Raw genomic sequence first — 24,351 nt, forward strand, 5'->3', positions numbered from 1 at the left:
CACTGCACAAGTTGGATTTGTCTGGGAGCTTTTGCTGGAGGAGGCACGGGGGACTCAGTGAAATAACCCAAATCCACGGCAACTGTGAAACAATGGAGTGCAGGCATGGGGCAGAAATTGGGCAAAAAACAAACAGTGTGTTGTCATCAGAGAGGGGCCGCTGAGGAGTTATCGAGAAGTGGAGAGAAGAAGAAGAGGAGGGAATTTTCTGGATGAAACTAATTTTACAACTAATTTTAAATCTCTGGGTATCTTTCTGGACTGGTTAAACATTGGATCACAGGAAACGATTAAGAAGACAAGACTTGACAAAGAAGTAAACTCTAAGAAGGACGAGAATAGTTTTACATTTTCGCTGTTTGTCTGTTTTCTGTAGCATCTTCACACTTACACAAAGAGTCACCAGACCAGAAAACTGGCCTTTTTGAGGATTTCTGCTGTTACCCCTCTGGAAGTAACGATGCTAACGATGCTGTTGACAAAAGATTTCTACTTTGGAGATGGTGTGTGTGTGTCTTAGTGTTTGGGTTATGTGAGCATGTTCTTGCAGCTGTAACAGGTCCTTGCTGTGTTTGTCTGTGTGTGTTTATTTGTGTAACTTCTGCACAAGAAGGGTTCAGTGTGTGTGATGCGTGGTTGTGAGACCGCTAGCTGTCTGTCTGTCCTCGGTCCAGACCGACACAGGGAGGGACAGACATGTGTTTCGATGGCGATGAGCGGCTGTAGCCCCTTCCCCATGTGTTGGGACAGAGGTATGAATGAAATCTTCTTTACACACACACACACACACACTGAAACATACACACAAACACAAGGAGGACGAAGCCCGTCCACATTGTGACATCTGACTCCATGGGAACTGACTGGGTGTACAGCCAAAGCTACCGTTGCTCTGCAGTTGAGTGTGTGTGTGTGGGTGTGTGAGAGCTAGAGAAAGAGAAAGGCTAAAGTGCTGAAAGCTATTGGAGTCATTTGTCGATAGAAAAGTCATTACCATTTGGAATTGGAAGCACAACATGGGAGGACATTTTTATCTTACTGTGATATATCCCTCAACAACTTTACAGTCTTTCCTCTGAGTTATGTTTGTGTGTTTTGTACGAGTGTTTGTGTGTGTGTGTGTGTGTGTGTGTGTGTGTGTGTGTGTGTGTGTGTGTGTGTGTGTGTGTGTGTGTGTGCTCTCTCAGGAGTAATTACCTGCTAGAGCATATCAATTTTCCTTTTAATAGTGGAGAGAGGACAAGCACAGGACGGAAGAGAAGCAGAAAAAGAAAGAGTGAAAGATATCTCAGTATCTTTTTCTACACAGTTTCACTATTACAGCAACACACACATACAAAGACACACGTCTTGCACACTGATACGCAGACATAGAGGACACAGAAGAAGTTACCATTAAATTCCAGGAAGTGCGTCAATGTCATGACTCCTTATTCAGGAAAAACAGCAGCCTGAGGTGCATTGTCTTCCTTGTGTTTTACACAGGTGCTTACATACTGAGCCTTGACCCTGACTGCACCCCTCTCTCTCTCTCTCTCTTTATTTCTCTCTCTGGTATCACATTGTTCAGTGTCTTTCATCTTAGTTTTTTACTTTGCCAAAGAACCATATTGCCAAGATGGTTCTTTGCTGTACAAGGCTTGTTCCAAGTAAGACAACATTAAGGATTCAAGTCTACATCACGTGCATCCTCAAGTGCATCAGTCTATAATTAACGGCAGAAAGAAAACACGTATTATATTACATTGTACAAACTAATAACTAATGAATTAATAACTATTAATCGCTTAGTAGATCACTAAAAATAAAACTGGCAACTATTATTATGTTGTAAGAACTGTTTCAGTAATTGTTTAAGCTGCTAACGCTAACATTTGCAGGTTCCAGCATCTTGAATGTGAGGATATGCTGCTTGTCTTTGTCTTATGAATGAATTTAGTGTTTGTGGGTCCGATGGCTGTCGGACAAAACAAACAATTTGAAGTAGAGCATTAAGAATTGATAAGTGGATAACTACTTTGATAATTGAGTAATAATTTATGTATTTTTTTCTAGCAAAAACATGAAACACTCTCTGGTTTGAGCTTTTTAAATGTGTATATTTGCTGCTTTTCTCTGTTTTATATAATTGTAAACTCTATCTGTTTGGTTTAGACTGTTGGTTGCACAAAACAAGCAATTTGAATATGTGCCCTTGTGCATTAGGGTATTTTTTGCTGTTTCTTATAGGTTAAAATCTCATAGGAGGGATTAAGTTAAAAAGTGTCGTATTCTCTCTTCTAGTCTTTACTCTTCCTTATTTCACCTGTGCTTTATTTGCTCTTTTCTCCTGCCCAGAATATGACCGACACCTAGCAGCAGCAGCAGTGTCAGCAGGGAAAACCATGGCGACGGCCTACCTAGACCCCAACCTGAACCATGCCCTCCTGGGAGGAGCCAAATCAAGGCTGAGCGCGGGGGGGTCGGACCGAACCATGGCCGGCTCAGTGGACAGGGTTCTTAAAGTCTACCACCACTTTGAGACCAACACTGAAAACAGCTGCTGGTCCTCCAACATCAGATATGGCGATGCAACTGATGTCAGAGTAAGAAGAGACACATAATGCTTTTATCCCACCATGTACTAGTGAATTCATGTTGACACCCCCAAGGCAATTTTTTCCCCTGAAAGACATAAATCTTTACAAATGGGTCACAAGTATAGAGCTTCATTTTTAAAACAAAACTAAGAGTCTACAGCAATGCTAGCAGATCTTTGAGGCTGTACTTAAATAAAGTGGTGGTTAGCAAAATGCTAACATCGGCATTGGCTTTTAGCGTGCTGATTTTTAGCAGGTATATTCATCATGTTCACCATCAATAGTTTTGCAGGTATTTGGTCATAAATCAAAGTACTGGACAAATTACTTTTTTGATCTGATGATAGAGCTGCTAGATGAATGGTCTGGGCATCACCAAATTCATCCTTTGGTGAAAATGTATCCCTGATTTAAATTTCACAGGAATCCATCTAGTATCAACCTGCTGAAAGTTCAGGGGATCACTTAAGTCAGTAGGATTCATCCTCTGGGGACAATTAATGTCTGTGCAACATTTTCATGGAAAATTTGTTGAGCTATTTCAGTCTGAACTAAAAAGGTGGACAGAGCAGACAGACCTTGCCATTCTTAGCCTTTTTAGCAATGTTAGCAGCTCGGCTCAAAGTATTTTCCTAAAACAGCTTGGCACTGTAATACTTAGCATATATTATAGCAATACTTATATATGGAATTGGCTAAGTGTTTGTGGTAATGAAGGAACATGTCATCCACAGTTATTGGACATTGGGGTCTTTTCATGGACTTTGTTATCAACCCGTTAAATACAGAATATCTCCAGCCTTATTCTACCAAAACTGAACCATATAACTTTTACAGTGGTACTATTTGTAGTTCATGACACTATCTCTACCTCGTATATGTTGCTGTTTACCATCAGCAGTCGTTTATTCGTTATTCCACAGCTCAAGATCTAAGCCATCTGCTCTGATAAAGGACACTCGCGTAATAGAAAATATTTTGCAAGCAAATATAACCTCTGGGCACATTCTGTGTGCGTACGAGTGTGTACTAGAGTAGGTTTACTTAGCAGCATGCTTTTAGAGCTGCTCCCGTGACGCAGAAACTACTTAGCACTGCTCAAACTTTAGTGGCCATACAGGATAAGTCACTGTAAATATTCTCTGCTCCCTTTCTCCTTCAGTATCTGGGTCAGACCCCCTAGCATTTTACATGGCAACACATGGTGCTGTGAGCATTATCACGCGCGTGCGTGTATGATTTCTGTCAACTTGTTTGGGTGGGAATGTCATGTTAAATTGCTTCAAGTCACCTACACACATACACATGGATGGATTCCTGCCCTCATTGACCTGATGAAAAAAATGCCAGACATAAACATTAGCACAGTTGGCACACTGAGGTATGGTAGACTGACATCTTTGCAGACTGGCTAACTGTTTTTGTCTACTGGGCATCTTTGTGTTATTTAGCACTCACCACACTACTCCAGTGCTAAGACTAATTTATACTTTATCCTTTCATAATATCAGTCTTGAGTCTCACAAAAATAAATATTTTATTGCCTTTTTTATTCTTTAAACAGAGATTATATAACTGTGCAAAGGAAGTGGGATATCACAGTAAAATTGTATACTCTTTGTTTCCAGGGAATCATCCAGAAGATTCTGGACATTCACAAAGTGCGCTGGACGTCTTGTTTTGGCCTGCGTCTCAGCAACAGCCAATCCAGAGACCAGGTGCACTGGCTCCACCCCGATATGGGTGTGTCCCACATCAGAGAGAATTACGAACAGGCACGACCAAACGAGGAGTGGAGGTGAGGGAAGAAGATAGTGTGTGTCTCATGACTTGTCGATATACTAATCTAACATATCGAAGATTATGTCAAACACATTATGCTAAACATGGACTGTATATAAGAAGTGGACATGGTCATTGTGACCTCACCCATTGCTTTGTGGACTGCCTTTTTGAAGCCTCGAGTTTGGCCGTTAGGCCGCCGTCATGTTGATTTTTTTTTTGCCATCGGCACCGGACATGACCGTATTTGGTGGAGCTAAAGGCTGTGTGTGGAGCTAGCTAGCTTGCTTAGCTAGGTGTATCTATCGTCATTTTAACCAGGTTGATAATTTTGTCTATTGAACAGGCTTAAAACTAAATGTTCTCACCAGACAAAGGGAACAGCCAACTCCTAATGAGCTTTTTCAACAGCGCTGAATTTACACAGTGCTGTGGGAATGAGTTACTCTAACCTGATTGACAGGTCGCCATGGTAATGACTTGTCAATAGATAATCAGATAATCGCCCTGAAGCGTATTCTGCGCATATTCTGCTTTACAGTCTATTTTCCTCTAAATGTGACCATAATTTACTAAATGAACATCATGTTGAATTGAAGAAGACTTAAAACTAGTGATTGAGACCATAAACTCATTATGAAAATGTTTAGTGAGGTAATAAATCAGGTGAGAAGTAGGGTCATTTTGCCATTATTTTTTCTAATGGAACCGGACTTCTTTTTGTAACCAGAAGAGTCGCCCCCTGCTGGCCGTTCTATAGAATGCAGGTTTAAGGGACTTCTGCATTCGCCTCACGTCTCTGACCGGAAGCTTCCCGCTTGATGCTAAAGCTTGTTCAGTGTCACCGCTCATGTCCAACACAGAACTGTTGCATTGCAGTGATTTGATTGGATGACCTGATGAGTGGTTGCAAAGGTGCTGTTAGACCTGGTTTTGCTCTGTGAATTTTAGCTGCATGCAGACAGGAAATAGTGTGGAAAAGTGACCATAAACTGTGGGCGTTAGCATGGCTAGCAGGCTAGCAACAGCTTTATCCCAACATTTCTTTCCAGAAGATATAGAAGCTGCATGTTGTCGTTGTTTAAGTTGGAATATGGTATTGTTGCATAACAACTCTCACTCTCCCTTTATTCTTTTCCTCTGTAGGTATGAATTAAGGATCCGGTATCTTCCAAAGGGCTTTGTGCAGCAGTTTATGGAAGACAAACCTACACTCAACTACTTCTACCACCAGGTACACACACACAAAGAGACGTACTAACACACAAAGGCACCCAGACACACAAACACGTTTCATTTTCTGCCGGCACTGAGACAGATGGCACTGCTTGAAGGGTGTTTGCCTTTTGGTAATCTAGGTCAGAGGGACTGTTTGGTATTTGTGTGAGATAGATGGCTTGCCATTTGTTGTTTGTAGAGATAATTGTTATAACAAAGATATATTTGCGGCCTGCGTTTGTGTCTCCCAGGTGAAGAATGACTACATGACAGAGATTGGGCATCAGGTAGAACAAGATGTAGCTCTCAAGCTGGGCTGTCTAGAAATCAGGTAGGATGGCTCTCATTCACAAATAACTTACATCTTCAATATACAACGAGACTTCAAACTACTAGAATTCTTTATGTTTAACGGCTATTTTCTTTTTTCATGATACCTTCAACAGTTTATATAGTTTTTTTATGTATTCTTCCAACATTTGTCACACATACTTCTTATACTAATATAAAAAACAATAAATGTAATTCTATTTAATTTGAGTGTGCTTTTTTTATGATTAAAATTTAAAACCTGGGTCGTTGGCATCATGATGACCCCAAAATGTGTTGGTATAAAGATTTTCTTCACACTACAAATGTTGCTTTTTCCCTTCTCCATGCCCGTTGGATGAAGTTGTGCCAGAAATCCTGGCTCTGCTAAAATTTAAAACCTGATTAGTTTTGGTACGCATTTAACAAATGATCCCTGTCTGCAGTGAATGGATCTGACCTTGCTCTCTCTGTGTCCCACTGGTTTTTATTCCAGGAGGTTCTTCAAGGAGATGAGGGGAAATGCCTTGGACAAGAAATCCAACTATGAACTACTGGAGTAAGTCTTCATGAGCAAAGTTCACTTTCAGTCCAGCACACAACTTTTCTGGTACACCACACTACTCCGCTACCTGGTAATAAGTTTTGTAACCCAGCAGAAATAACAGAAAAAAACAACACATTATCTCAGTTTTTGATTCATGGTTACTCTTGCAGTTCCAATGGATTTCGCTAAGAGTTTGGGAATTGCACGAAAGTCTGGGAACATTTAAATATTGAAATAGTTGTTCATTTTAGTTTCAGTCCAACTGTGATTTGACATGCTTTTACATTAACTGGTGCGAAGACAGCCTACCCTCTAGCTCCAGTTCCTATATTCAACACTGCGTTTATTCAGTTACATAATCACCCCATGTTTAATACTTCATTTGTGTAGATTTATTTGGTATTGGCTGCTCTGTCGGCGTTGGCTCTCCGGTATATGGATGACGACGAAGAACATTGACAAACTCTGGCCCTAACGAGGCTCGGCTCTTACATGGTCTGATTCTAATGAGCTGCCCTCTTCCAATGAAGTCTTTCTTCCTGTCCGTCAGCCTAACGAGCTCTCCAATTAACTGAGAAGAATGCCCACTGTCTTTCCGCCGATATCTCTTTGTCTCTCTTCCTCGTCCTCTCAGTCCTTCTCTGTCTGTCTGCCGCTCTTCTCTACGCTTTCATCCTCTATATTTGTCTGTTTTTCTCCTGTCTTCTTCTCGTCTTTGTTTTTTTTTCTCTATCTCTCCCTCGCTGGCTCGCTCTGCTGATTAGAAAAAGATGTTGTCATGCATATTTTAAAGCAGCGAGAGAGGGAGAGAGGGGAAGTGCTGTTGGGGCTTTGATTCACCAAGCTGACAGTAGGCCATAAGTGTTCTTGATGAAATTCCGTAGTTGATCTCTGCCCGTACATTACAGGTAGTGTCTAGATCTAGTCGGTCCTTATTGATAGCCATTGACAATTTTGAATTATTGGTGGAAAAGACAGTGAGAGTTTTATTTGTTCAGCTTTAAAAAATTCTTCTTTTTGTTCTTCTGATAGCTAAAGACCACAAGTAAACCCTTTTATTTTCTAGACGTTTCCTGGAATGAGCTTTAATTTCCCTTTTTTGCATGTTCTGTAGGTTATGCTAGCAGTTAATTAGACTTAATTAACTGAGAGTGTACCAATTGAATCTCTATTTTTCCTCTAATTTGTAGCATTACATATAACTTTCCAGGACATTATTAGGAAATAATTAGCAAATTACTGACCCATATTTGCATTAGTGTGAAATTGGTAGGTTAATTTGTTTTGCTTGTATTTGTATGGTTCAGGAGGACAAACTTCTGACTGGTTAGTCCCTGTTATACAGCCACTGAACATATGAGCGTGTTGAAAAGATCAGCTAGCTGTAGTTGGCTGCAGTCCTTGTTTTTTGTAAGCTAATGCACAGCGTGTAATCAGTGGGCCTTTGTCGGTGTTCCATGTTTAAGGTTGGCTTGGTGTGTCGTCTTTCATTTCATTTAATGTATCTGTTTGTGCTTCTTGTTGCTCCTGTGGTGGACACAGCTTTGATTTTTGAGAGAGAGAGAGAACCGTTTTAGGGGACGACATACAACATGTTTTATAAATTTGTCCTTTCGTAGACAAGATGATGGACAGCCCCAAGTGAAAATAATAGTATTTACATGTGTGTTTGCCATAGAGCAGAATGATTTAAGCTGAGACAGCTTAGTCTGGCAGTTTAGACAACCACAAGGCAGCATGTAAAAGTTTATTTATAGCATTATTTATTTATTTTTTCCTGAGATTTAAAACATACTCGACGCCATCTGAATTGCTCTTAAATTAAAGTACGCCACCTTCTGATATTTGGCCTATGTTGGAGCTATCAGCCTTTCCCTTACTCTCTCCACACTGGCTGTCTCCTCCTCCCCCTCTCACTTTTCTCCAGAGTAGTTTGAGTCATTAGCTAGCTTCCTCTTTTAGCTCTGCACATCTTTCTTTGTCTTTGTGGTCTCCCTCTTTGTACTTCTCCCTGCCTCTCTCTCTCTCTATATATCTCTCTTTCTGCTCCCTCTGTTTTTCCTCAGCCTTGTCTCTTAGGAAAAGATGAGTAGTGCTCCGTAGTCAGCACTTAGTCATAGCTTTCTGTTTTCTGTTTCTTGTCTTGAGTTGCCTGTCTGCCTAACTGTATCTGTCTGTAGCTGTTGTTGGTAATTTCTCCACCGAGGAGAAAAAGAATCTGCCGAGATCAGATAAAGACAGAAGTGCTTGTCAATTAGCATTCCTCTGTGTTATTAGAGCATGATAAACATTCTTCTGTATTTCTCTCTGTATCACTTTCCAGGAAAGACGTTGGTTTGAGGCGTTTTTTCCCAAAAGACCTGTTGGATTCAGTCAAGGTGAGAATGATTAAGTTTTCAACTGAGATCAAAGGAGAGGTTGATCACACAAAGTACAATGTGTCACGTTGCTGAAACAAATACCTTATTTACCCTCTCCTCTTAAAATATTGTTCAATAAGAGGGTTTCTGATCAAAATATTGGTGTCCTGTAAGTATGTAATGGTCTACCCTCACTCAGCAGCTGCCATCACAGTCACTTCCCAAAAGTAACCAGAACCTTGTGGTTCTGTTGGCAGCTTCATAGTGTAAGTGAAGGCTCCTCTAAGCCAATTCTTTGAATGTGCTACTTGATGTGTTGTCAGGGCTTGTCTGGTCTGGCTGACAGAGTGTGAATCAGTCCAAGACTCAGCAAAATTGAAATGAAATCTTGGCTAACACTGAAGTTTACATGAATAGCAGAAAGAATTGGAAAAAGCATTAACATTTACCAGAAAACCCACTTATGAGCTGTATTTTGATGAGTGAAACAACAGTGAAGAATCCATTTTTCTGTTAGCTTCACTCTTGATAAGGTGCCTTATCCGTTCATGTATACAATTACAACTAATATACAGTTACACAACCTTTTTGATATACTGTATGAATGTAAACATCATGTCCTGGTCACAGGAACATGCTTGCTAGAGTATGCCAATAGAAGCCGGGGTACTGTTTCATGTAAACCTTATAACCAGTTAATTAGTAGTAAAAGTAATAGTAGTTAGTTAGTAAAAGAAATAATATGATGATTAATGGTGTAATGATTTTTAGGAGGAAAGAGACACACCCGCAAGCAGATGATCAGAAATCTGGATACTGTTAATGATCATGTGTACAGAAACACGAATAACCAGGTTTCCCATGTTCCAGGTAAACAGCATACCTTGTATAAGACCAAAACTAGGATAAGACTCAAAGCCAGGATACTAATTTACATGTAAATCTAGTAAATGGTAAAATCACAATGAATTAAAAAACACAAAATCTAAAGTTTGTCGACAGTACAGGATTTACACAGTATTATTACCTGCTTAAATGTAACATGAAGCAATATTACTTACATAACAGGTCCTCTAAATCAAGGTTTCTACTGGAATGTGTTTCATATTGATGGTTAGCAGAGCTTCAGCACCTACCAGTTTTACAGTTATAACATTTACATGGTAAATAAAACTTCTGTGTTAGAAAAGACAAATTGCTTAATTTGTAGATTGGCAGATTTTTGGTTGTGTATGTTTGTATGTGATGGCTGAGGGCGTGTTCGCATACTGAGCAGTGTCTGTGTCATTGATAAATTTACGGCACGCGTATATGGGGAGGGTCTTGGTGTTGTGTGCATGAAGGAAAGGCCCAGTGACCCGAAAAGGTCTTTATGTCAGCAGGCGGGCAGACAGATGCTCGGCAGAGCGATATAAACTAAGTGTGTGTGTGCGTGACCCTCAGGTCATGTTTAAACCCACTTTCTCTTTCCAACAATGAGGAGTGACGGGGAGGCATCAATGTGCCCCCCCCCCAGTCTGTCAGGCTCTGCTGACTCCCCCCTCATCAGCTGCCCACCTACCAACTTCACCTCCTCTGCTCTTTCCCTCATGATCTGCTCTTCTGCAGACATGACAACATGCACACGCCCCTTGAGGCCTGTTTTAGAAGCCACGAAGAGGCACACAGTGACACACATGTGCAGTCAAACATCCATAAATTGGCACATCTGACTTGATTGTAGCTGCCTGGCCAGTGTTGTAATTTAGGATGTTGACTGCAGCAGAACTTGTAGACACAAAAACATACGAAAATAAGCTTCCAGGTTAAAAAAGTTACCCTGTAATCTATTCTTTAGACAATTTTTTCACATTGTCTGGTTCAAGCTTCTCAATTTTAAGAACATGATAATAAATCTTATATCATTGGGTTTTGGACTGTTGCGATTCAGTTTTTATGGCACCAAACGATTAATCGATTACTCAAGAAAAAAAAAATCGAAAATTAAAATTACCTTCAGTCCTATTGAGTTGGTTGCATCTATCTTTGAGTAGTTTTGTATGCATAATTATATCATATATTAGCAGTAAAAAAACAGTCATGCTAATATATGCAAGTGTTTAACACATCTGCTCTTATGTACATACATAGATGTGTGTTAGAGAAGGAGAGAGAGACAGAGCGCAGCTGTCATTTGCGCCTCTGCCGTTCGCTCTGGTGAAAGAGAATGGTAGTCATTTAATGGGATTATTCACCCTCAATGGACTCTACTTACGCAAGCACATGCACTCACGCACACACACACGCACACCCACACACAAACCTTAGAGCAGATGGCTGTGGTTGTAAACAGTGACTGATGTGGTGCTGTGGTGACAGCGTTATAAAGAGCAGAGTCTGTTCATTTATATTGACAGGCTGGGGAGCAGGTTTTGTAACACTGACCTTTAGCGGCTTTAGAGATCAAAGTTTGAACAAACAGCCCTGCTTGAGCTGAGGAGGCTGTATTATCCCTTCATCACATTCAGTGATTTTTGTACTTTCTGCCCTGATGAAGACCTGGTGAGGTCCAAACCGGTCTGTGTTTTAACCAATATGATATATAACCAACTAAATAAAGGCTTTCAATATAACTCCTGTCCTTGCTCTGCCTGAGAGAGCTTGAAGAATGTTCTCTTTTCTCTGATAAAGTACATGTAATCCGTTGTTCAAGTTTAGGTAGGTCACTATGACACAACATAGTATTGGACTATTCTACAGTAAAGACTTTTTTCCACCAGCCTCTACAGCTAAGAAAACAGAGACCTACTACACACAGCCCTCACCGTGTCTTTCCTGAACTCAGTTGTTACAGAGATGGTCGGCTTGATGATGGGGAGGGCGATAGCCACTCGCAGTACTTCCTCTCAGGAAGGGTGGACACTTTGGACTAACCATATTCCCTTGTGTCTAGATGTGTGTGTGTGTGTGTGTGTGTGTGTGTGTGTGTGTGTGCGTCGTGGAATTCTAGGAATTTACACGTTGATCCTATCAAGAGCACGAAGAACACATTAGCACATACACATTATATTCTGTAATCACGTGTGTATTAAGACATCTGTTGAAAACACACACACACACACACACACACACACACACACACACACACACACACACACACACACACACACATATAGTTGAACACACAGGCACATGTAGGTCATTCTGCACTCAAAAATGTTAAAAGTTAAGGACACACAGAGGGGTTATACACACTGCACATCTTCTGATAATATGATTTTTGGGCCTCATTAGATCCACCTGAGATCAGTCAGTTGCTTGTGTCTCAGTTACATCTGAAGTCAATAAATCAATGCAATTGATTGTTTTTTGGTTGCAAATTTAAATGTTAAACTCTTTATTTTGAGTAGAATGACCTTAATGTGGTGAACCAGTCTACTGTAAATCCACGTACACTTTTTAAAGCCTGGGATGTAGTGCTCTAAATCTCCTCTAATCTTTTATCTTAATCTATATATGGAGAGCTATTTATAGTTTGGGGTTGTCTGTATGTGTGCCTGTGTGTATGTATTTTCACTAAATATAGTCCATAGTGAGTTTGGATAATACTGTCCTCTATATACATTTTATATGTATGTCTGTGCATAGATATGAATAGAAGTTCAACATCATATGAAGGAGGGAAAGGGCTTTATTTTGTCAGGGTGAATTCCTCTTAATATAAATCAGTGTTTTTAGATATACATCAGATGAAGAGGATTATATATGAAATTATGTGTGTGTGCGCGCGTGCGTGTTGCACATCTTTATGTGTGTAGTGAGGAAGTATACAGAGGATTGTAAATGTCAGAATAATGTTCCTAGATTGATTTTCTTCCCATCAAGCTCCCCATCTGGTAACTCTGGTGATGTATAATATCAGGTCTGAAAGTGTGATTGTGATGCCAGCAGGGAAAACACAACTAACACAGTAAAAAATGGTATGCATTACATGTAGAGGGAGCTTAAGTTACACTACAGATGAATGGCTTTGATGTTAAATTGAGTGTTAACTAACGGCACCAACGTGTCTTTGTTAAGATATTGATCAGAACTAAGAGTGCTTCTAGAATGAAGTGGCAAGGTCAATTTGATTGGAACGAGAGTGGCCTATTAGTCAATCAGTCTATTCCCCTCCCTAGTGTCACTCTACACACACTCACAAACACTGCACACACGCATCCCGTCATGCCTCCTCCACTTTCTTCTCCCAGCTTTTCTGGTCACTCCACTAGATGATATTTTAAATATTTTTTTGTAATTTTCTTTCTTTTCCCCTCCCAATTCTCTCCTCTCTTCAGGCTAAAACTCTTCGTAAGTTGATTCAGCAGACGTTTAAGCAGGTAGCCAACCTCAACGATGAGCAGTGCATCCTGAAGTTCTTGGAGATACTTGCACCAATTTACCGCTACGACAAGGAGTGCTTCAAATGTGCCCTCGGGGTAGGTTTCTTCCATCCTTGCCCCCACTCTGCTGTGTACTGAAACTCTGAAAGCTCTGGTTAGTTGTGTTAGGTTGACCCCTTTTGGTGACATCAGGTCTTGCATGTAACAAAGATGTGGCGCTTTGCTGTGTCTTAAATTGTATGACTTATGCTATGAACTACAAATGAATGAAAATCTGGATTCTTTTCCTCTATTTCTTTTAATCAACTTCTTGTTCTCTCTCTCCTGTTTTTCATTTCTGCTCTCACTCTCTTCCTTTTTTTTTTTTTAACTTTATCTCCCTCCTCTTCTCTCTTAACAGTCCAGCTGGGTGATCCAGGTGGAGTTAGCTATCGGGCCAGAGGAAGGGATCAGCTACCTCACTGACAAGGGATCCACGGTGAGTTCCTACCAAGACCACATCGTACTACACAGCCAGGTTTAAGATAGGTTATCTTAGGAATGACCTCTGCTTGTAATGTTCTTCATCTAAAAAATATTTCAACCAAACTGTGCCACAAAAGGTAGCAAAAACTTTAAATGAAAGTACAGGCTCAACTCCTGAGATAAAGATAGCCACAGATATTACTCTGTCATTTGATTATGAATGTATATGGATAGGGTAAGCATGGTCTTCATGCTTTAATTTCCACTCTTTCTGTGTTACTCTCTCTCACCAGCCCACCCATCTAGCTAACTTCAACCAAGTTCAGTCTATCCAGTACTCGGCTATGGAGGAGAAGGACAGGAAAGGGATGCTACAGCTCAAAGTAGCCGGAGCTGCTGAGGTATGTCTGTCTGTCTGTTTGTCCATCTGTCTGTCTGTCTGACTGACTGACTGTCTTTTTGTCTAGATGTAGAAATTTGCTGTAGCGGTACATTTTGTTTTAAATCTAAATAGTGATCTTTTAACTATTATTTCCATTTATATGTAGCTCCATTATTGTTTAGTCTTCTGTGATACTATACTGTATAAAAGGACAATGCCCATTGCACCTCTTTTTATCTAATCCATCTTTATGACATATACACTTTCCCTCAGCCTGCCTCATATTCAGGTGGTAAATTTCTACCTTTCCCAAGGTTAGTTTCACCAAGAGAAGAGGATCTTATGTGAAGTTTATGCACAGCAATACTGGAAGTTATTTTTCTCCACTCAAAAGCAAGTTTCGATGCAGAGAGAACAACGCTGTGGGCTATCGTTAAAAATATAGAAAATGTGCTGCTAATGCTTATGATTTTTGAGGAAGCATTGTGAGTCTAAAAATGGGTAGGATGCATGTAAGTGGATACTAAAGAACCACCATAAGCTGTGCCCATCAGCTTGGCCCTGTGTGTGTGTGTGTGTGTGTGTGTGTGTGTGTGTGTGTGTGTGTGTGTGCGAGTGTGTGACTGAGATGGACACAGAAATGAAGTAATGGTTTTCCATGTATAGATTCCACATAATGGTTCGACTCACAGAGGAAGCCGCTGCTGTATGAGTATTTCTGTTTAATTGGGTTTTACAGTATTGGATTTACTTACACACACACACACAGAGAAAAATACTGTGAGAGGACTTTTCCCCTGACGTAAGGAGAAGCTGGAAACCCCCACTCTGCTTTTGTGTAAGTGTGTGTGGGTGTATTTGGAGATAATGGCTCGTTGTAACGGGCCTGCAACTGTGTGTGTGTGTGTGTGTGTGTGTGTGTGTGTGTGCGCAGCCTCTCACAGTTACAACAGCATCATTGACCATGGCAGAGAACTTGGCTGACTTGATTGACGGTTACTGTCGGCTCGTCTCCATGGAAACTCATTCCCTCATTGTCAGAGTTCAGAAAGGTATGAAGCGGTAGATCCCTCATTTCTGTCCCGTCTCTTCAGGATTATGCAAAAATATTAAAATACAACCTTGTACACCCTGTAGTTTTGTATAAACTGTAGACAGGGGCTAAATAAAGTGGGACTGATTTATTCTTAAGCTTTCTATAACGTCTTTCATGCTGGCAAAATAGCAAAAGCTTCTTTGGACACTGCAACAATCCGTATTGCTAAATTGTTATATCAAGTACTGGAGTGTCTGTAATTAGTTTGCTGTGCTCCACTTTTAATACAGCACCAGTCTCCTACTATGGACATGTTGTATTTTAAATGTACATATTCTAATGCTGTATGAGGAATTAATTATTTTGTTGGAGCTTTTGTACTGTATGTAAGGTCCTGTGTTCCGTGTATAATGAGACATAAAACATGACCTGCATGTAGTCTTATACATTTATTGTGCTTCATTACTCACTCTCACTATGTATGTTTTGTCCTCTAGAGGGAGAAAGAGCACTGCCTTCCATCCCAAAGTGAGTACCTGTCTCATTCTCAGTATTGTTACAGTAAAATTAACATCTGTAAAGTCTATACACTGACTTATATCACAACTGTAAGTGATCAGATCTGTAGTTTCTGTCTCACTCAAAGATGGTTTGTTGCCTTTGTGAGGAGATTTACTTGTGAGCTTGCCAGTCCTGTCACACAATTCTGAATTTTTGGAGACAAAAAGTTAAGTAGAGGTTCAAACAAAGTGTAAGGGTTGACATAATTTGCTTGGTATTGTAGTTTGACAACTAGATTTAGGAACAAATTGCAGGTGATGTAAAATAATACTATCCAGTATTAAATGTGTCTCCTGAAACTGATGTAAGTAGTGATGAAGTGTGGGACAGCTGCCCGTACAGCTCGGTGTGAAACTACAGACTCTGCATCATACATACAAAACCATCAGTGGGAATGCTCCTCTGAGTACCAAACTCAGCCTAACAGTTAGGCCAGGTGCTTCTAGTAAATAATGTAGTAATAATGTAATAATGTATTTTTATTCTGGTGCTGCACTGTGGACCAGCTTTCCATTAAATATCAAGTTGTCAAAAACAAAAGAGGGTAATGCTTTATTAGTCCACCTACAGAGTATTTGCAACATTTCAACTGGTTTTTGCTTTTTCTGTAGATGTAAAACAGATTATCAATATAGTTTATGTGACAATTTATGAACATAACACTAACCAATATGTTTTTTTTGCCTAAACCTAACCAAACCAAACAGTTCTCAACTAATAACCTGCTGAAATGTTACAAATATTCTATAAACAATCTGTAGGCAGACTATCCAAGTAAAGTGTAAGCGAAAGACACTTTTAGAGGTCAGGGTATTGCTCAATAAGTAAGGTGACTTGATTATTATATGATTAATGAATTTTTTAAGATTGTGGTGTTATAGTTTATGTTGCATGTTTTGTGTCTCTCATTAAAGGTCTTGGAAATGTGTTGGAAATAAGTGTAGTGCTGGAACAAGTAGCTGAATTGACATTAAATTAATCGTCAACAAATTTGATAATGGATTATTTCTGTTATTATTTTTCAAACATTCACTTGTTCACTTCTCAAATGTGCTGATATGCTGATGTTCTCTGTTTCATATCATGAATTGATTATCTTTAAAGTTAAGACATTATCTTGGTCTCTGGACATTTTATTTGACTGTTTTATGACGTTTTATAGACTTTTTGTAAAAATAGTCGACAGATGTACCTATAATGAAACTAATTGTCAGGCGCAGCCCTGTGGGCTTACATTAACATGGTAGTTCAATGTGTCCAAAAATAAATTACATCAAAACTCAAAAGACTAATCAGTTTAAAAATGGTTTCAAGCCCAAACTGGTGACCCATAATTAAACCTGCATTTTTTTTTCTCTTAGAAAAAGAGAAAAACTATACAGGGACAACATAATACATGGTTTGTTTTGGCTCAGAACTGCAAGGCCTTAAAAAAGATTTCTAGGGGAAACATTGGTAGTTTTTATTGCAATGTGCAGTTTATGTAGGTAGGTTTATTGTCACAATATAACAAGTTATAGAGTGAAATTGAGTTTTGTAACTCCCTTCTGCTACATAGCAGACAATATACATTAATACAGAATCAAACAATGTGTTTGTTCTGTGACTGTAGAAGCCTGGATGTTGTGCGTTCACATTCTGTCCGTTGCTCAAACTCAAACGCAACCTTTTGCTTATTTTTGGTCATTTCAACTCAAATATCTCTCTTTTTCTCCACTCTCTCACTCTCTCTCTCTCTGGTCAAATAAGGAGATAAGTTTAGGAGCCAAATATTTTCCACTTACGGTTTTTAAACACTTGGTTAGTCTCCTCCTCTTTCTCTTGGTCTCTCCATCTATGTTTCTCTCTTTTTCTCTCTGCCTGTTGTGGTCTGAGATGTAAAGCCCGTAGTAGAGCTCAGATGTAACAGACGCAGAGCGCACGTTAAGGGCAGAGAGAGAATTGGAATAGTGAGGGTCAGTTTACAGAAGCAGTTTTCAACTTTAAAAGTCACAGACATGTAAGTGAAAGAGGCTTCAATTTAACCTAGGTATGTAATGTTTTAACTACTTTGAAGTTTTTTATATTTTTATCTAATTTGTTGTTTGTTTACTTTTCTCCTCTTCACTAGAGTGTCCAATAATGAGAAAAAGTTAGAAGCAGTCAGGAGTGGAGTAAGAGCTATCTCTGTCTCAGGTAAGATCAGACACGGACAAATCAAGATGAACACACAGTCTGATTGCTTCCGTGGCTCCAGCTGCTGTCTTTCTTTGTGGCTTTCCATATCCAACATCTGTTTTTTCTCTCACTCATTGTTTTCCTCTCTTGGGACTGCCTCTCCCTCTCATCCCGTCCACTCTGTTCCCTGCTTTCTTCTGTTTACTTCCTCCTCTCCCCCTCTGTACTTGCATCCATTCATTGTGTGTTTTTTCTTCTTCACACTCTGGTCTTCTTTCCTGCCTGATTGGCTGCAGACCTAGTGACATCGACACCTCCTAAGCCAACCAAGGCACGGCGTTTCCTCCTCCCCTTTGTCTTCTGTTCAGATTCGCCGCCCAATGGTATCCTCAGCTCTTATTGGACAGTTAGTGGAGGAGCGTATCCGCAAAATTGTGATGTGGTGGAATAAAATTCCTGATTTGATGAGCGTGCATATTGTGTAATGTTACTTTGCATTAAAAAAACACAGATGGTGCACAGAAAAACCTCGGAGACAGTAGCTTATCGATGAAATCTGAAAGATTGCACAATAAATACATTTTAATATGCAGGAGTTGAGAAAAACATTAATTATATTCAAAATATCAATGCAGTTTTGGCAGCTATTTCGGATTTTATCCTATTTTTAATGTAAAGTTAAAATTGCTATGTGGATGGATCACTTTTATCGGCTGCATCACAAGCTGTCTAATTTTTAAGGATGCCCTCTTCTGCTAAACTGTCTTTGTCCTAATTGCCTGGTTGCTTTGTCTAATTCAGTCCTACGCACACACTCAAACACACATGCGTCAACCACAATAACTGCTTGTGTGTTCCTGCTTATAACCAAGCCAGTGCTCTTTAAATAAGACTTGGAAACAAATGGAAAAAGACTGTGAATTGCGCAGTGCTGTCTAACTGAGAGTTATCTCTATAAAACCCCAGGCTTATGTGTGCTACTGAAGACATTTTCCATTTTCCTCTTTCTAAAGCGCTTACTTTGATTTAACAGAATAATGTGACTGGAAGAAGCCAGTACTGACAAACAAGAGTGAAAGGTTCTCTCAAGTCTTAGTTCAGAACATGTCAGTGTTTTATGCCAGTTAATTAAAAGAGGCAGAGCTTAAGTGGCCAAGCGGTTAGAGAGATCGTTCTTCCATTTAAAAGATCTGGGTTCAACCACAAAGTGTCTGCCCTGTTAAAGTGGCCTCAAACAGGCGATCAGCAACCACTTCGGGGATGGAGTTCTGTAGCTAGGAAAAACCTATTTACATTACTAGCATTAATAAAAAGCACATCAATGTTATTGAGTGTTTTTATTCTGCCGAAATGTTTTCCATCTACTGTATATAAATGTCTTGCAGCAAGGCTGACATACTAAACTGATCAGTACATGTCCTTGTGTCTCTATCTATGGCTTTGGCAGCTTTCCTCCATAGCTAGCAGGACTGCTCAGAGACAGTTAACAAATGATCCAAACCTTTTCTGCTGAAGGCTCTAAACGTGACATGTTGTCATGGTCAACATCCTACTTTCTTTTCTTTTTTTCCCCCCAATTGGTTGTGAACTACTGTAAGTCAATTTAGCTGGTAATATTAGCTTTACAACGAAAGCTTTGTTTGTAAAGCACCGCTCTTGTAGGAGACAGTTTAGCAGAGGTGTTGGTAGGTGTTTTTTGTAGGCTTTGGACACAGACAGGCTAGGTAACTGCCCCTGTTTACAGTCATGATGCAAAGCTAAGCTAACCAGCTGCAGGCTGTATATTTACCGTACAGACATGAAAACGGCATCAACCTTTTCATCTAACCCTTGGCAAGAAAGCAAATAAAACGATATCCTAAAATGTCGAGCTTATCCTTTAAGAAGTGCCGGTGTGTGGTCTCTCTACCCTGTTTGGGTTATGATTGATCAAAACTGCTGTATAGTTCCACTGCCCCTGAGAATGAAATACACTGCTCAAAAAAATAAAGGGAACACTAAAATAACACATCCTAGATCTGAATGAATGAAATAATCCCATTAAATACTCCTTTCTTTACATAGTTGAATGTGCTTGCAACAAAATCACACAAAAATTATCAATGGAAATCAAATTTATCAACCCATGGATGTCTGGATTTGGAGTCACACTCAAAATCAAAGTGGAAAACCACACTACAGGCCGATCCAACTTTGATGTAATGTCCTTAAAACAAGTCAGAATGAGGCTCAGTAGTGTGTGTGGCCTCCACGTGCCTGTATGACCTCCCTACAACGCCTGGGCATGCTCCTGATGAGGTGGCGGATGGTCTCCTGAGGGATCTCCTCCCAGACCTGGACTAAAGCATCCAACTCCTGGACAGTCTGTGGTGCAACGTGGCGTTGGTGGATGGAGCGAGACATGATGTCCCAGATGTGCTCAATTGGATTCAGGTCTGGGGAACGGGCGGGCCAGTCCTTAGCATCAATGCCTTCCTCTTGCAGGAACTGCTGACACACTCCAGCCACATGAGGTCTGGCATTGTCTTGCATTAGGAGGAACCCAGGGCCGACCGCACCAGCATATGGTCTCACAAGGGGTCAGAGGATCTCATCCCGGTACCTAATGGCAGTCAGGCTACCTCTGGCGAGCACATGGAGGGCTGTGCGGCCCCCCAAGGAAATGCCACCCCACACCATTACTGACCCACCGCCAAACTGGTCATGCTGGAGGATGTTGCAGGCAGCAGAACGTTCTCCACGGCGTCTCCAGACACATGTGCTCAGTGTGAACCTGCTTTCATCTGTGAAGAGCACAGGGCGCCAGTGGCGAAATTGCCAATCTTGGTGTTCTCTGGCAAATGCCAAACGTCCTGCACGGTGTTGGGTTAGAAGCCCAACCCCCACCTGTGGATGTCGGGCCCTCATACCACCCTCATGGAGTCCGTTTCAGACCATTTGAGCACACACACCTGCTGGAGGTCATTTTGCAGGGCTCTGGCAGTGCTCCTTCTGCTCCTCCTTGCACAAAGGCGGGGGTAGTGGTCCTGCTGCTGGGTTGTTGCCCTCCTACAGCCTCCTCCACGTCTCCTGATGTACTGGCCTGTCTCCTGGTAGCGCCTCCATGCTCTGGACACTACGCTGACAGACACAGCAAACCTTCTTGCCACAGCTCGCATTGATGTGCCATCCTGGATGAGCTGCACTACCTGAGCCACTTGTGTGGGTTGTAGACTCCGTCTCATGCTACCACTAGAGTGAAAGCACCGCCAGCATTCAAAAGTGACCAAAACATCAGCCAGGAAGCATAGGAACTGAGAAGTGGTCTCTGGTCACCACCTGCAGAACCACTCCTTTATTGGGGGTGTCTTGCTAATTGCCTATAATTTCCACCTGTTGTCTATTCCATTTGCACAACAGCATGTGAAATTGATTGTCAATCATTGTTGCTTCCTAAGTGGACAGTTTGATTTCACAGGAGTGTGACTGACTTGGAGTTACATTGTGTTGTTCAAGTGTTCCCTTTATTTTTTTTGAGCAGTGTATATGAAATCTTAAAAATATGCTTAAAACATCAACAGTCATTCAACAGGTTGTGTTTTGTCCAGCTGTGTTCACTGATCAGGCCGGTTCCGTTGCCCGCTCGTTCAGCTCCAGGTCTGGTGCTGATTCTGGTCCCCCTCCCCGGCAGCATACCCCAATGGGGCCCTAGCCTTGGCCTGAAAGACCTTTTCCTCCCCGTGTCCAAAGCTCCTATGTTAGTGGTGTAAACAAACACCAGCACTGCCCTGTACTCTGATCTCCTAGTGCGGGTAGAGTCAGCTATTAGAACCGCTAACTACCTAATGTCAGAGATAGCAGTCCAAGAGCAGTACGTGATTTCTGTGTTACAAGAGAAAAGGTCTGTGTTGCAACAATACGCTGGTAGTTTCATTTCGGCCCTAACAAAAAGGCGCAGCTTCCGAATGGACTTTAAGGTGTTTATTGTTTTTACTATGACTAACTGACCAATGAAAACTTGGTTGACTGAGACTCTTCTCATTAAATAATGGTTTAGGCAACGATGAGGGGGGCAGCCCTACTGTAAGTGCATACTGTTTATATTACAGCTTGACACTGATTCTGCCTTTCATACTGTTGCTATTTCTTACATTAGTTAATTTCACCTACATTTGTCTGCACAGCATTAATGAAAGTTGTGAACTCTGCTTTCTTCACTGGAGATATTGTGGATCTTAACTAACTGCTCGTTGAGTGTTTGGCTTTGCAGATCCTGCAACATCTCCCATGTTGTTTCAAGGCTTTTCATGCTCTAACCGCTTCTCTCTTCTCTCTCCCTCTTTTCTCCGCTCTGCCTCCTGCTTGTATCTCTCTCCTTGCTGCTTTCTCTCTCTCTCCACATTCTCCTCCTCCTCTGCTGTCCCGTTTCCTGCATGCTCTCCTGGACTCTGCAGAAGATCTTAGCGGGGATGGTAAAGTTATGCCGTTGTTTAATCTCTCTGTTGTTCCGTCTTTATAGTCCTCACTCCACCAACACACCGCAACCTCCCAGGAAAGGGTTGCATGTGTGTGCTGGTGTGTGGGTTCATATTTATGCACGCATTCCTACATCTTTAACAGTGGCGCCATGTGTGTTTGTGCTGTATTATGTACAGAATGAGTGAAATAGTTATTTAGCTGAATGTGTTGTTTCTCATGTTTCAGTGAATGAAAACATGAAGACATCCCCACTAGCTCTAATGAGCTGGATCTGTTAGCAGCTAGAGTGGTTTACTATTAGTATTGTTTTTGGTTTTCAGATGTTTGTGTGCTTTTTTGAAATATGTCTGCTTTTAACAACAAGAGCGACACAAAAAAAGCAGAATTTAGAAATTAAGTGGTATTTCTCTTTAAGGGAACTTCTCCGAACTGTTCTATCTCTCCTCACACACAGGCTTCAAACACACACACACAAAATCATACACACGTGTACTAGCATACATTCATACACACACACACACACACACACACACACACACACACACACACACACACACACACAGAGTAGAGTTGGGAGAGGTTTGCTGGATTCAAGAGCGGGTGCATTCCTGGCTATAATGGGCTAACTAGATCACACACACACAAGCACACGCACACATTATCCGTCCACTGCAAGCAGAAAGCGGCAGCATCAGACCAGTCTAACTTAAAAAACTGCTGATTCTTTCGAAAAAATCGCAAACCTCATGGGAGCGGAAATGCAGTAAAACAAACAATAGACTTCACAGTACAGTATTTAAAAAATCTTAATATATAGAACTGAAACCTTTCAAGTTAGCTGCAGGCAACAAACACATTAGAAAAAGTTAAAGACACCATTGAACATCAGAAACACGAGTCTGGCTGGATAAACATTGATGAATACCACCTTAAGTTGTTTATACTAATACATTTGAGTATCAGCAACAGAGCGGTTCCTTTTATTCTAGCTCATATGAGGATATTTTTAGTGGCACATTAAAGTCTTCCCTTTCCTCTCACGTGGAACATAAATCATGCACAGCAATGGTTTAGCAAGTCATGCCTGTTTGATTCAAAGTATAAACATTTTCCAACTTCTTCTCCTGCACTGTTGCACTTGTAAAGTAAATAGCAAAATGTATAACCTCAAAGCCTACACGTTTCATTCATCTTATACTTAAAGGAATAGTTTGACACTTTGAGGAACACACTTAATTGCTCTTGCTGAGAGTTAGATGAAAGGATTTATTCCGCTGTCATATTTGTACACTAATTTTGTTGCTGAAGCCAACAGCTGGTTAGCCTAGCTTAGCGTAAAGAATGGAGACGGGGGAACAGCTAGCCTGGTCTGATGATTAAACAAGATATGACATGTTAATTAATGAACGTCAGAGGTGCTGGTTGGAGTTTTTCTTTTTTAACCTTTGGACAGAGTCAGACAAGCTATGTCCCACTGTTTCCAGTCTTTATGCTAAACTAAGCTAACATGTTTACCTTAAAGACATGAAAGTGATATTAATCTTCTAACCTAACTCTTGGCAAGAAAGCTGATTAAACGCTTCCTTCTCCTTTACTACCATCCAGTGTATTATTTAGCTTGCCTTATATTAACAACTGAACTGCCAGCCAGTTGTGCTTTCTCCATCTTATTCTAAATGGCAGATTTTTTTGATGGCAGAGCTTTTTTTTTGAGAAAATCACCCACAGGGTTTCTAAAAAGATTTAGGATAAATTTAGGGACAGGCTCTCACAGAGCCTGATAAATCCTGAGCAGAGCTGCAAGGGTAATGTTCAGGACAGCAGATGTTTGACTCTTGTTTCCAACAGCTGACTCTGCACACTGATTTTATTTTAAACACCACCATCTGGTTAGGAGAGACTTGGTCCATCTTTCCCTTTTCTTCTTCCTGCTGGCTCTCTCTTCTCCCCCCCCCCTCTCTCTGCCTATCTGTCTGATTCTGCACAGATTTGATCCTAAACGCTACCATCTGCTTACATGACAGCTAGACCCACTATTTCTTTCTCTCTCTGTGGTTGTCTCCCTCTTACCGTCTTACTCTCTCTTTATCCTCATATCCTTTTTTCTCCTGTTTTCTCTTTCCTGCTATATCT

General features: G+C 40.8%; 1 protein-coding gene across 16 annotated transcripts in view; it reads left to right on the forward strand.

Moving 5' to 3' along the window:
- The window catches only part of ptk2aa (protein tyrosine kinase 2aa), a 62,324-nt gene that overhangs the window by 19,506 nt on the left and 18,467 nt on the right, over positions 1-24,351 (forward strand). For 9 of the 16 annotated variants that reach the window (XM_038724472.1, XM_038724473.1, XM_038724474.1 and 6 more), the window contains 13 exons: positions 2,338-2,585; positions 4,208-4,377; positions 5,508-5,595; positions 5,831-5,910; positions 6,385-6,447; positions 8,759-8,813; positions 13,115-13,255; positions 13,560-13,637; positions 13,918-14,025; positions 14,941-15,058; positions 15,540-15,570; positions 17,714-17,778; positions 22,194-22,211. In XM_038724472.1, coding sequence (XP_038580400.1) covers positions 2,338-2,585; positions 4,208-4,377; positions 5,508-5,595; positions 5,831-5,910; positions 6,385-6,447; positions 8,759-8,813; positions 13,115-13,255; positions 13,560-13,637; positions 13,918-14,025; positions 14,941-15,058; positions 15,540-15,570; positions 17,714-17,778; positions 22,194-22,211 — 1,263 coding nt within the window. Of the gene's footprint in view, positions 1-2,337; positions 2,586-4,207; positions 4,382-5,507; positions 5,596-5,830; positions 5,911-6,384; positions 6,448-8,758; positions 8,814-13,114; positions 13,256-13,559; positions 13,638-13,917; positions 14,026-14,940; positions 15,059-15,539; positions 15,571-17,713; positions 17,779-18,056; positions 18,144-22,193; positions 22,212-24,351 lie in introns of those variants that run through there. The other 7 variants (XM_038724466.1, XM_038724480.1, XM_038724468.1 and 4 more) reach the window with 3 other exon arrangements.

The sequence above is a fragment of the Micropterus salmoides genome, unplaced genomic scaffold (genome assembly GCF_014851395.1).
Source record: "Micropterus salmoides isolate LMB-PRFRI ecotype aquatic unplaced genomic scaffold, ASM1485139v1 Ms_hic_scaffold_17, whole genome shotgun sequence".
NCBI classification, from domain to species: Eukaryota; Metazoa; Chordata; class Actinopteri; order Centrarchiformes; family Centrarchidae; genus Micropterus; species Micropterus salmoides.